Below are 13028 nucleotides of genomic sequence, written 5' to 3' on the forward strand. Positions count from 1 at the left end.
TGTGGGATTTTGGAGTGGGGGGTATTTTCATTTTTATCTTTTTGGTGTTACAAAAAAAAAAGAAGATTCTTCTGTCAAGTAAGTTTAGACTATGGTTAAACAAAGCTAAATACATGTCTTTACTGTAAGACATTTGGAGCCTTTACTATTGCACTATGTGCATTATGACCATCTAGAAGAGGACTAAAATATGAAGCATTTCCCAATATTACACTCATGTGAAACAACAGGCATTAATTAATGCATTGACCTAGAGAAAAGTTTCTAGCACTAACTTCTAACCTCAGCTCTGGTCTTGTTAATATTTATATAACAAAGTAAGTAAGAAAAATAGAGGCTCTCTCACCAAACCTAAAGCTAGAAGGGACTGCTACAATGTTGAATTTCAACAAGGTCTATCAATAGGATGGATCGGAATATAAATTAAATGCTCAGTTCTATTCTTGAACTCCCACAACAACCTGCAAAAAGGCACAACAACTATGAGAAACCTCAAGCTCAGTGAGATTTCATAGTGTGATGTGACTAGCAGAATAGCTTACTTGGGATCACAGTACAGCAATTAGACTGGTTATGGGTTATGAAACACGTCTAATGAGAATAGTTCAGAGAAGAAATGAAATATAGGGTCAGTCTGGCTTCAGATATTTGAAGGGCTACAAGGTAAAAGAGGCTTTTTCTGTCATTCTCAGAAGACAAAAACAAGAGCATGGATGCAAACCATAGGTTGAGAGATTTGGGTTCAACATGAAAAAAGGGAACTGTAACAATTGGAATCTCCTAAAAATGGGATTGGTGGCCTCAGTTGGTGACAAATTCCTTGTTTTAGGAAGTACACATGCTTTATTGTCTCTATTAGATTTACAGGCAATCCATGCATAGATTGGTAGGAAGAAGGGTGGCTAAAACAGTAAAGTACCTGGCATAGTGTCTAACATAAGAGATGTTCAATAATGTTCATATTTTTTCTTCCTTTTTTTGTAACATGGGATCCAATTTATCAATAAAAGATAGCATCCCCTTGAAAAATATTCTGCCATTTACATATTTATTAAGCCTGGGCACTGATGAAGGGCTTATCGACTACTGATTCTGAATTGCCAATTAAGATTTTTGGCTATTCAAAGGCTATGCCTTTATGTAAAACTATTTTAATAGCCTATAATTTAATTATGACATCACAAAATCTGCTGGTTCTACAAATGATTTAAACTACTATAAGCTTTCTTACCTATTTATTTCTAGTGCACATTCACAATATTCACAAACAGCAATTTTAAATAACAATTTAAATTCTATAAAATTCTACAATTCATTTAGAAATCTGTTGAATGAAGAATAAAGAAACAACACCCCAAAATGATGGCCTCAGAAGCAAAAGTTTTTCACTGACCTTCTCCTACCCTCCTGTCTCTCAGGCCCATTCTCCCCTGAGGCTAACCATAGAAACTAGAATCCCCCTTCCCCAAGGTAGGTCATAGAAACCAGAACTCCTTTTCCCCAAAGCCAGTCATAAAACCTAGAAATATTACTTTAACTTCATCCACCTTTCTATGCAAAAACTGGTCATAAAGAAATTGTCTGACCTATCTTGTTTGACTGTAGGTCATAAGACCCCAATTCCAGAAAGAGTCCTGCCCCACACCCAGAAGGAAGGAATGCTGCTCACAGAGGCCATGAGGAACCTAGATGGACAGGCCTGGCTGGGTTTCCCCGCTCAGTCTATTAGTATTAGATCATACGCTTTTTGTCCAATCATATTTCTATACGGCTGTTCCATACTTTGTTGAACCTAAACACAAAAATGGACAATTTCCCATTTCTTTGAGTCTTCATTCTGAATGCTCCTGTGTACACACATTAAATAAATTCATATGCCTTTTCTCCTCTTAATCTGCCTCATGTCAGTGATTTTCAGTGAACCTTCAGAAGGTCAAGGCCCTTGTTCCCTACAATGACATTTCCATTAAGATAGTGTACACTCGTATTTCATATTTCAGACTAGAAAACTGTCCAATTATTCTAAGCAATGTAAAACTTGAGAAAATATATACACTTAAAAACACACCAGCAACAGGATTTCCAGCTGGTTGAAGAAAAATGGAGGCCGCCTAAATCTGTGTCTTTCTATAGCCTCTAAAACCAATACAGAATAACAAGAAAAAATAGCACAAATCATACTCTCAGCATAATTAGAAAATAGAAAATGCCAAATTTCAAAGTATCTGTAAGTTAAAAAAAAAAAAAGAAAAAGAAAAGAAAAAATATATAAGCCCAAATCCCAGCCAACAATTGCTCACGTTTCTACACAAACCTTTAAGGGTACAAGGGCAGGCTGAGGAAAATGTGCAGAGAAGACGGGAGATAATGGCAGGCCAACAACTGCTCTAAACTACCAAGAAAAGAAAGGCCTCCTCCCCAAGTGTGAAAATACCAAGAAAGTATTCCTATAGATCAAACCATGACCATATGGAATGGGCTGAAAAACACAGGAGATCTGAGATGGGAATCTTAAAGGCATAGGTTCTGAGAAGAAAAAGAAAAAAAAAAAAAAAGCAAAATGAAAGGGCAAGGTCCCTTTTGGTGCAATTGGGTAGTGAAAGAGAAAAGCAGCAAAAGAGGACATTTGTATGGTTCTACAAGACAAAAAAAGGACAAGGTACACCTGTAGTCCCAGCAACTCAGGACACTGAGGCAGGAGTATTGCCTGAGCCCAGGAGTTTGTGGCTATAGTGCACCATGATTGCACCTGAAGAGTCAGCCTGGGAAGTACTGCAAGACCCCATTCCACTACACTTACAGAAAAGGGCACCATAGTACTAAGAATCCCCCCAATCTACAAACAACACACTCAAATCACCAGGCAATAAAACTAGAAATTACTGATAAAATTAAAAGTCCATCTGGAAATTTAAAAAATATTTCCATGAAATAATTCTCGGGTAAAAAATGAAAATAGAAATGGAAATTATAGAACTTGTCAGAAAATAGTGATAATGAAAACACTACATATCAGAATCAGTGTGATACATTTAACACAGTAATCAGGAAAATATATACCACCAACCATTTATTAATAAGAATAAATGACATAAGGATTATTATTAAGCAGTAAAAAGGAATGAGGTCCTAATACATGCTATGACATGAATGAACTGTGAAAATATACTAACTTAAAGAAGCCAGTCACAAAAGGTCACTTTTTTTTCCCTCTTTTTTTTTTTTTGTTTTTTGAGACGGAGTCTAGCTCTGCCACCTAGGCTGGAGTACAGAGGTGCAATCTCGGCTCACTGCAACCTCCACCTCCCAGGCTCAAGCAACTCTCTTGCCTTAGTTAGCATCCTCAGTTGCTGGGATTACAGGCACACCCAACCATGCCCAGCTAATTTTTGTATTTTAGTAGAGATGGGGTTTTACCATGTTTGCCAAGCTGGTCTCGAACTCCAGACCTCAGGTGATCCCACCACCTCAGCCTCCCAAAATGCTGGGATTACAGGTGTGAGCCACTGTGCCTGGACTTTTTTTTTTAAAGAAAAAAAAACAGGGTCTCACTCTATCAACTAGGCTGGAATGCAGAGGTGCGACCTCGGCTTACTGCAGCCTCCTCCTTCCAGGCTCAAGCAGTCCTCCCACTTCAGCCTCCCAAGTAGCTGAGACTATAGGCATGTGCCACAGTGCCAGCTAACTTTTGTATTTTTCGTAGAGATGAGGTTTCACCATGTTGCCCAGGCTGGTCTTGAACTCCTGGGCTCAAGCGATCTACCTGCCTCAGCCTCCCAAAGTGCTGGAATTACAGGTGTGTAGCACCGTACCCAAAAGGCCACATATTGATTACATTTGACTCATGAACAACACAGGGTTAAGCTGCATGGGTCCACTATAAGGGGACTTTTTTCAATGACAGTTACATCAAATATGCCTGCCTCTTCCGTCTCCTCTTCCACTTCTTCTGCCTCTACCACCTGGAACAGCAAGACCAACCTTCCTCTTCCTCCTCAGCCTGCTCAATGAGAAAATGATGAAGAAGGCAACAAGGATGAAGATCTTTAAGATGATCACCTTCCACTTAATGAATAGTAACTATATTTTCTCTTCTTTATGATTTTAGTAACATTTTTGTCTAATTAGATAAGTCAATTCAAATATTACAATGAGCAAAGAAGTAGTAATACCATCTCTTTTTGTAGATGATACAATATAGCTGCATATGTGGAAACCCCTATAAGTAAAATCAGTAATAAAACTAACTCAAAAATTAAAAACTTCAGTGAGATAGCAAGTCATAAGATTAATATATAAAAATCAATAGCCAGCCGGGCATGTGGCTCACACCTGTAATCCCAGCACTTTAGGAGGCGGAGGCAGGTAGATCACTTGAAGTTAGGAGTTCAAGACCAGCCTGGCCAACATGGTAAAACCCTGTCTCTAATTAAAAAAAAAAAAAATACAAAAATTAGCCAAGCTTGGTGATGCGCACCTGTAATCCCAGTTACTTGGGAGGCTGAGGCAGAAGAATCACTTGAATCCAGGAGATGGAGGTTACAGTGAGCCAAGATCGCGCCATTACACTCCATCTTGGGCAACGGAGCGAGACTCCACGTTGGGGGGGGAAAAGATCAGTAGCCTTCGTATTCACAAGTAATGACCAGATTAAAGGATATAACACCAGTGAAAAGTCCATGTGCAATAGCAGCAACAAGGATGATTAAAGGAATTAAGGAAGGTATTTAGGCGTAAGTTTAACAAGAAATAAAACACTTATATATGAAGAAAACCTTAAAACACTCCTGAAAGACACAAAGACAGAACTGAATAAATAAAAAGATAATCCCTGTTCTTTGACAGGACAACTCAGCCTCATAAATACATCAGTCCTCCCTAAATTAATTTAACAAGATTAATACAATCCCAGTAAAAATACCAATAACGTTTGAGAGTAAAGTTCAAATGGAGAAAAAAATAACCAATGCACATAACCTATGCATAAATGGAGGCAAGAAAACACTGAAAAACTATGAGGGATCTTGGTCCAGAAAAAGATGTTCGTCAGATAACTGGTAAAACTTAGAATGAGGTCTGTAGATTATATAATAGTATCATATCAATATTAACTTCCCAATTTTGATCACTGTAGTGACTATGAAAGAACTGCAACTTACTCTCAAACATTTTTTTAATTAATTTTGTTGTTGTTGTTGTTTTGAGATGGAGTCTTGCTCTGTTGCCCAGGCTAGAGTGCAGTGGCACGATCTCGGCTCACTGCAACTTCTACCTCTTGGGTTCAAGCAATTCTCCTGCCTCAGCCTCCCGAGTAGCTGGGATTATAGGTGCGTACTACCATGCTCAGCTAGTTTTTTGTATTTTTAGTAGAGACAGGGTTTCCCCATGTTGGCCAGGCTGGTCTCGAACTTCTGACCTCACGATCTGCCCACCTCGGCCTCCCAAAGTGCTGGGATTACAGGCATGAGCCACAGCACCCAGCCTTACATTTTTAAATAATTACATAGTAATATAGATAAAATAATTCATTAAAACAACAAGCATGGCCGGGCGTGGTGGCTCACGCCTGTAATCCCAGCACTTTGGGAGGCCAAGGTGGGTGGATCACGAGGTCAGGAGATCGAGACCACCCTGGCTCACACGGTGAAACCCGTCTCTACTAAAAATGCAAAAAATTAGCTGGGCATGGCAGCGGGCACCTGTAGTCCCAGCTACTTGGGAGGTTGAGGCAGGAGAATGGCGTGAACCCGGGAGGCGAAACTTGCAGTAAGCTGAGATCGCGCCACTGCACTCCAGCCTGAGCGACTGAGCGAGACTCCGTCTCAAAAAAAAAAAAAAAAAAAAAAAAAAAAAAAAAAAAAAACACAAGCATGGCAAAATGTTAATTTTTAGAAAATCTAGAGTAAAAATATTAGGAATTCTTGTACTATTTTTGCAACATTCTTGTTCAGTCTGAAATTACTTCTAAACAAAATAGTTTTAAAGTATATTACAACATACCTCTAAAAATGAAGCATATCATCTTTTAAAATTGACAAACCTGGGCTGGGCACGGTGACTCACGCCTGTAATCCCAGCACTTTGGGAGGCTGAGGCAGGCAGATCACGAGGTCAGGAGATCAAGACCACCCCAGCTAACACGGTGAAACTCCGTTTCTACTAAAAACACAAAAAATGCCGTGTGTGGTGGGCAGGTGCCTATAGTCCCAACTACTCAGGAGGCTGAGACAGGAGAATGGAGTGAACCTGGGAGGCAGTGCTTGCAGTGAGCTGAGATCGGGCCACTGCACTCCAGCCTGGGCAACAGAGTGAGACTCTGTTTCAAAAAAACTAAAGAAAAGAAAAAAAATTGACAAACCTTTCAAATGACAACCATAAACAAGTTTAATTTCAAATTATACTCTGGCCACATTCATTATCTAATTAATTTTAAATATTTATGATTTTTAAACAAAAATGCTATTACAATATTCAGTTTTCCTTCCCCTTCACCAAACAGGTCAAAAAAGAAAAAAGGAAAGCCAAGCACAAATGAAAATTCCAAGCAAAACATGTTTCCATACCTACAATACATGCTAACAAACATTACTGAATGTCCCTCTACTATGTACAGGAATGACAAGAAAATAAAAAGTTAATATACAGTAAAAACTTTTTATTATTTAAAATTAATATAGCTATCTGAGAAACAATGAAAAGAATGGAGGTTTTATAGTATGGCAGATTTGAGTGTGAAACCCTCTATCACCTACTAGAAGTTACTCAAATTCTCCAAGCTTCAGGTTCCTCATATGAAAAATAGGCGTACACTCACCTCTTAAAATAGTTGTTATATTTGGTATGTAAAATATCTAAGATGTGTGAGGCACGCAACAAAGAGCAGCTACTATTACTGGGAGAAAGGGCTGCACAAGAGCTTTAGAGTGAGACAGAAATAGAATGGAACATAGGCTCTCCTACTTATTGACCCTATGATCCTGGTCAAAAACTTTTCTGAATATCAGATTCTTCTGCTATAAAATGAGATAATAACACCTGCAATAATGGATTCCTGTGATAGCTGAATGAGATAACATACATATGGAAATTCACTCCTTCATTCAATAAATGTTTGTTGAGTATTTAAATATGCTGAAGACTATAGAAGAGAAAGAAAAAAAAAAAAAAAAACTTCTTTCTGGTTAAATAACATGCCAAGTTCTGTGCTTGGCTGTGTATATCAAGGTAAACAAAGCAGACATGGCCCCTGCTTTCGTGGAGTTTATAGACTAATAAGACAAAAATTAAACAAGTAAAACCACATATGATAAATATATGAATATAAATAGTGCTAAGTGCTATGAAGGAAGCGATATGAAGCTATCTAAGAAAAAGAATAATAGGAGGGGCTACTTTGATTTGAATAGTCATGGAGGGTCTTTCTAAATTTTAAAGATGAATTAATTACGCAACACTGACTTGTGCCAGGCACTATTCTTTTTTTTTTTTTTTTCTTTTATACTTGGTTTAGCCAGGTACTATTCTAGGTTAACAATCAATGTGCAGGAAATAAGACAAATAAAAATCCATGCTTTTGTTGAACTTATATTCTGGTTGGAAGAGTCAATAAACAAGAATATATATACATATATATATATATATATATCTCATGTTATATGGCACCTATAATTATCTGACATATATGTATGTGTCAGATATATGTCAGATTATTATAGGTGCCATATAAAATGATAAAGCAGAAGATAGTGAATAGGAAGTTCTGGGAAGGAGAGTGATGAAAGAAAGCAGAAGGTGGCTTTTAAATAAAGACCTGATGGAAGCAAGGGAGATGGCTCTGATGATCTTAGGATAGAGGCTAAAGCCCTACCTGAAATAAACCTTGGTGTGTATGAGGAACAGAAAGAAAAGATAGTGTGGTTGGAGCAGACTAGTGAAAGAAAAAATGGTGGGAGATAAGATCAGAGAGCTAATGAGGGTGGAGGGAATGATCATGTAGAAGCTCGTAGGCCATAAGAAGACATTTGGGTTTCAATCTTAGTGTGATGAGAAACAATGGAGAATTTTAAGCACAGGTGTGAAATGATCTGACATATTTTACAAGTATGGCTCTGGCTATAAAGTAGAGAATTGACTTTGGAGGTACACAAGCAGAAGTAGAGAAACCAGTTAGAACACTCCTAAATTTCAGGTACGAAATTATGCCACTACAGCAAAGGTAGCAAAAATGGTGAGAAATGGATATACTGAGAATACAGAGAAAAGTCTTGCTGATATATTGAATGTAGAGTATGAATAGCTTGATCTTTCACCTCGTCTTGGTTGACAAAATTTTAAGATCCTCAATTTATAGTCCATGACCAGTCATGGTAGCTCACGCCTGTAATCCTAACACTTTGGGAAGCCGAGACAGGTGGATCACTTGAGCTCAGGAGTTTGAGACCAGCCTGGGCAACATGGCAAAAAGCCATGTCTACCGAAAATACAAAAAATTAGCCGAACGTGGTAGTGCACATCTGTAGTCCCAGCTACTCGAGAGGCTGGGTGGAAGGATCACTTGAGCCTGGGAGGCGGAAGTTGCAATGAGCCAAGATGGCACCACTGCACTCCAACCTGCATAACAGAGTGACACCCTCAGCTTGGGAAAAAAAAAAAGTTATAGTCCATGATTAAAGGAGACAAGATGTGTGTCATTTTTCCTATTTCAACTTCCTGCTATAGAGTACTCTAGGTACTTCCCATACCACAGTCTATATATAAACACTTTCTCTATGGCTAAGTTCTATAAGAACTATTACTTCGATTTAATTCAAAAAACATTTTACATCTTATATATCCTGGCATCCTCCATAGTTCCTTAATAAATAACTGTCGTTTCTTATCTCATGTATATAACTAGTAAGAAGCCTCAAAAGTTTTTTTTAACATACCATATTTTTCCATATGTTCTTTTCCAGCATACCCAAACATCTGAGGAGCAACTGGGTGTGCAGACAATCCATACTTATTGATCAGGACGTCAAGATGTTTATCAGTGGGAATGGTCCTATCTGAAAACTAAGAGAGGGGGGACAAAATTTCATAAGTAGCTGACATGATAAGTATCTCTTTCAAAACTACTACAGCGCTATTAAGACATTTATTTATTCTAAGCCCATAGTACACCAGAAATGGTCAATGTGAATAAAATCAGTTAGGACATGCGCCACAGGGAAACATGGGAAGAAGAAAAAATAATCAAGTGAGGAAAGAGGTATTAACTCTTTCAAGAAATATTTATTGGGCATCCAGTATGTGCCAGTAACTATTCCAGACATGAGAGAAAAAAGAGTGAACTAATAAGATAGACTTTGCTCACTGGCATTTACACTGGGGAGGGAGGAAGGTAAAAGGTGATGAGGACAATAATAAATAAAAATATTTATGACTCAGTAATGACTAATAAGAAAAGATTAGTATTAAATGATTAATATAAAAAAGAAAATAAATAAAATTTAAAATATAAATAACATTTATATTTCGTAATATAAAGCGATCCTCCTATCTCAGCTTCCCAAGTAGCTGGAAGTACAGGCATGCACCACCATGCCCAACTAATTCTTTTGTATTTTTCTGAATAGCCGGGGTTTCACCATGTTGCCCAGGGTGGTCTTGAATTTCTGGTCTCAAGCAATCCTCCTGCCCTGCCTCCCAAAGTACTGGGATTACAGGCATGAGCCAGGGCACCTGGCTACAATATACTTCTTGGAGGAAGCAAACAACAAAAAACACTTCCTAGAGTTCTCATAACATTACAGTGAACAGATATATTACTTAAAAGTAGTCTGGGGATAAATTAAAGCTGTAACTATAAAACATAAAGCAACCACTAAAAGCAAAACAAAACAGCAGAGGTATAGTTAATACGCCTATAAGATAGATAAAATGAAATTATAAAAAATTCTCAATTAGGCCGGGCACGGTGGCGCACGCCTGTAATCCCAGCACTTTGGGAGGCGGAGACGGGCGGATCACGAGGTCAGGAGATCAAGACCATCCTGGCTAACACGGTGAAACCCTGTCTCTACTAGAAAAATACAAAAAAACTAGCCGGGCGAGGTGGTGGGCGCCCGTAGTCCCAGCTACTCGGGAGGCTGAGGCAGGAGAATGGCGTAAACCCGGGAGGCGGAGCTTGCAGTGAGCTGAGATCCGGCCACTGCACTCCAGCCTGGGCAACACAGCGAGACTCCGTCTCAAAAAAAAAAAAAAAAAAAATTCTCAATTAACAGAAAAGAAGAAAAAAGAACAAAGAAGAGATTGAACAAAAAGAAAACAATCCGCAAATCAGTGGTGTCCAAGTAAATACTTAACAACAGGCTCACTGGGGCAGGATGCAGGGAGCCCTAATTGGTAGCATTTGCCAACTTTTGTGGTATAAAGTCTCCCACCATAGCCAGTTTGAATCTACTAACATGGCTGTCACTGAAACCAAACATGGGAGAAGATATCCTGCATAATCCGATCATGCAGGATAGTACAAGCTAGTAGGTATCGGTTTCAGCTAACTGCTAGTTTAAACTCAACCACATCAATCAGCACATCAAATGGGAAAGATATAAAAAGTCCAATTAAAAGGCAAATATTATTATATTGTTAAAAAGCAAGACCCCGCAATATGCTGTCTACAAAAACCCAATTCAAATATATAGACAAAAATAAGTAAAGGGATGGAAAAATACATACTATTCTAATTCTACTCAAAAGAAAGCTGGATTGGCTATGCTAATATCAAAGTAGATGTAAGATCAAAGAACTAATAACAAGGACTAAAGAGGATTATTTCATAATGACGAAGGAGTCAACTTACCAAGAGGATATAACAACCCTAAATGTTAATATATCTAATATCAGAGCTTCAAAATACATGAAACAGAAACTGAAGGAAATAGGCCGGCTGTGGTGGCTCACGCCTGTAATCTCAGCACTTTGGGAGGCAGAAGGCAGGCGGATCACTAGGTCAGGAGTTCAAGACCAGCCTCACCAACATGGTGAAACGCTACTAAAAATACAAAAATTAGCCAGACGTGGTGGTGCGCGCCTGTAATCCCAGCTATTCGGGAGGCTGAGGCAGGAGAATCACTTGAACCCAAGAGGTGGAGGTTGCAGTGAGCCAAGATCGTGCCATTGCACTCCAGCCTGGGTGACAGAGCGAGACTCCATCTTAAAAAAAAAAAAAAAAAAAAAAAAGAACTGAAGGAAATAGACAAATCTACAGATATAGCAGAGATTGCAATATTTCCCTCTCAATAACTGACAGAATAAGCAGACAAATCAGTAAGGTCATAAAAGACTTGACCAACCTTATCAGCCAATTTGACATAAGTAGCATTTATAGAACACTTCATCCACTAAGAACAAAGTACATACGCTTTTCAAGTGCACACATCATATTTTTCAAAATAAACCATACCCTGAGCCAAAAAACAAATCTCAAATAAAAAAATATAGGCCCGGCCTGGCAGTCCCCACCTGTAATCCCAGCACTTTGGGAGGCTGAGACAGGTGGATCACTTGAGTTCAGGAGTTCGAGACCAACCTGGCCAACGTGGTGAACCCCATCTCCACTAAAAATACATAAATTAGCCAGGTGTGGTGGTGTGCACCTACAGTCCCAGCTATTCAGGAGGTTGAGGTGGAAGAACTGCTTGAACACAGGAGTTGAAGATTGCAGTGAGTCGAGATCACACCACTGCACTCCAGCCTGGGCGACAGAGTGAGACTCTGTCTTGGGAATAAATATATATATATATATATGTATAACACACATACATACACACACATATATATGTATGTGTGTGTATATTGTGTGTGTGTGTGTGTATTGTGTGTATATATGTGTGTGTGTGTATATATATGCGTGTGTGTGTGTGTGTGTGTGTGTGTGTGTGTGTGTATAGTAGCCAGGCATGGTGGGTCATGCCAGCATGGGCAACATAGCAAGATTCCGTCTCTGCAAAAAATTAGCTGGGCATGGCTGATTTAAAATAAAGAATTAAACCCAAAGTAAGGAGAAGAAAGGAAACATCAAGAATGAGAGCAGATTGAAATAGAAAATGAGCAGAAAGAAAAAGAATGAGTAGAAATGAGCAGAATAAACTAGAAAAAAGAAGAATATAGGCCAGGCACCATGGCTCACACCTGTAATTCCAGCACTTTGAGAGGCCAGGTGGGTGGATCACGAGGTCAGGAGTTTGAGGCCAGCCTGGCCAACATGGTGAAACTCCGTCGCTACTAAAAATACAAAAATTAGCTGGGCGTGGTGGCAGGCACCTATAATCCCAGCTACTCAGGAGACTGAAGCAGAAGAATTGCTTGAACCCTGGAGGCAGAGGTTGCAGTGAGCCGAGATCATGCCATTGCACTCCAGCCTGGGCGACAGAGTGAGACTCTGTCTCAAAAAAAAAAAAAAAAAAAAAAGAGTATATAGAAAATCAATGAAAACAAAAGCTGGTCCTTCTATTGTAAACTTTCTTTTTCCATGATCACTCTGACAACAAAAGATGACCATGGAAAAAGAGAGAAGATAAAAATTACCAACACCAGAAGAAGGGAGAAGACACATCCAAAGATCCTACATTAAAAAGATGGGAATAACATGAATGACTTTTTACCAATAAGGTTAACAATGTAGATGAACTGGACAAATTCCGTGAAGGACATAAACTATCAAAGCTCGCTTAAAAAAAGAAAAAATAGACAACCTGAATAGTAATATATTTACTGAAGAAACTAAACTTAGAAGATTGAAAACTTTCCCATAAAGAAATCACCAGACAGGCCGGGCGCGGTGGCTCAAGCCTGTAATCCCAGCACTTTGGGAGGCCGAGACGGGCGGATCACAAGGTCAGGAGATCGAGACCATCCTGGCTAACATGGTGAAACCCCGTCTCTACTAAAAATACAAAAAACTAGCCGGGCGAGGTGGCGGGCGCCTGTAGTCCCAGCTACTCGGGAGGCTGAGGCAGGAGAATGGCGTAAACCCAGGAGGCGGA

The 13028-nt window shown here is 39.1% G+C and overlaps 1 protein-coding gene across 5 annotated transcripts in view; it reads right to left on the reverse strand.

Annotated features, from left to right (window-relative positions):
- Window positions 1-13028, reverse strand: part of LOC105495064 (sterol carrier protein 2) — a 125345-nt gene that overhangs the window by 72072 nt on the left and 40245 nt on the right. For all 5 annotated transcript variants that reach the window (XM_011764232.3, XM_011764236.3, XM_011764231.3 and 2 more), the window contains one exon: window positions 8928-9054. In XM_011764232.3, the coding sequence (XP_011762534.2) occupies window positions 8928-9054 (127 nt within the window). The remainder of the gene's footprint in view (window positions 1-8927; window positions 9055-13028) is intronic.

Source organism: Macaca nemestrina, chromosome 1, assembly GCF_043159975.1.
Source record: "Macaca nemestrina isolate mMacNem1 chromosome 1, mMacNem.hap1, whole genome shotgun sequence".
Lineage (NCBI taxonomy): Eukaryota > Metazoa > Chordata > Mammalia > Primates > Cercopithecidae > Macaca > Macaca nemestrina.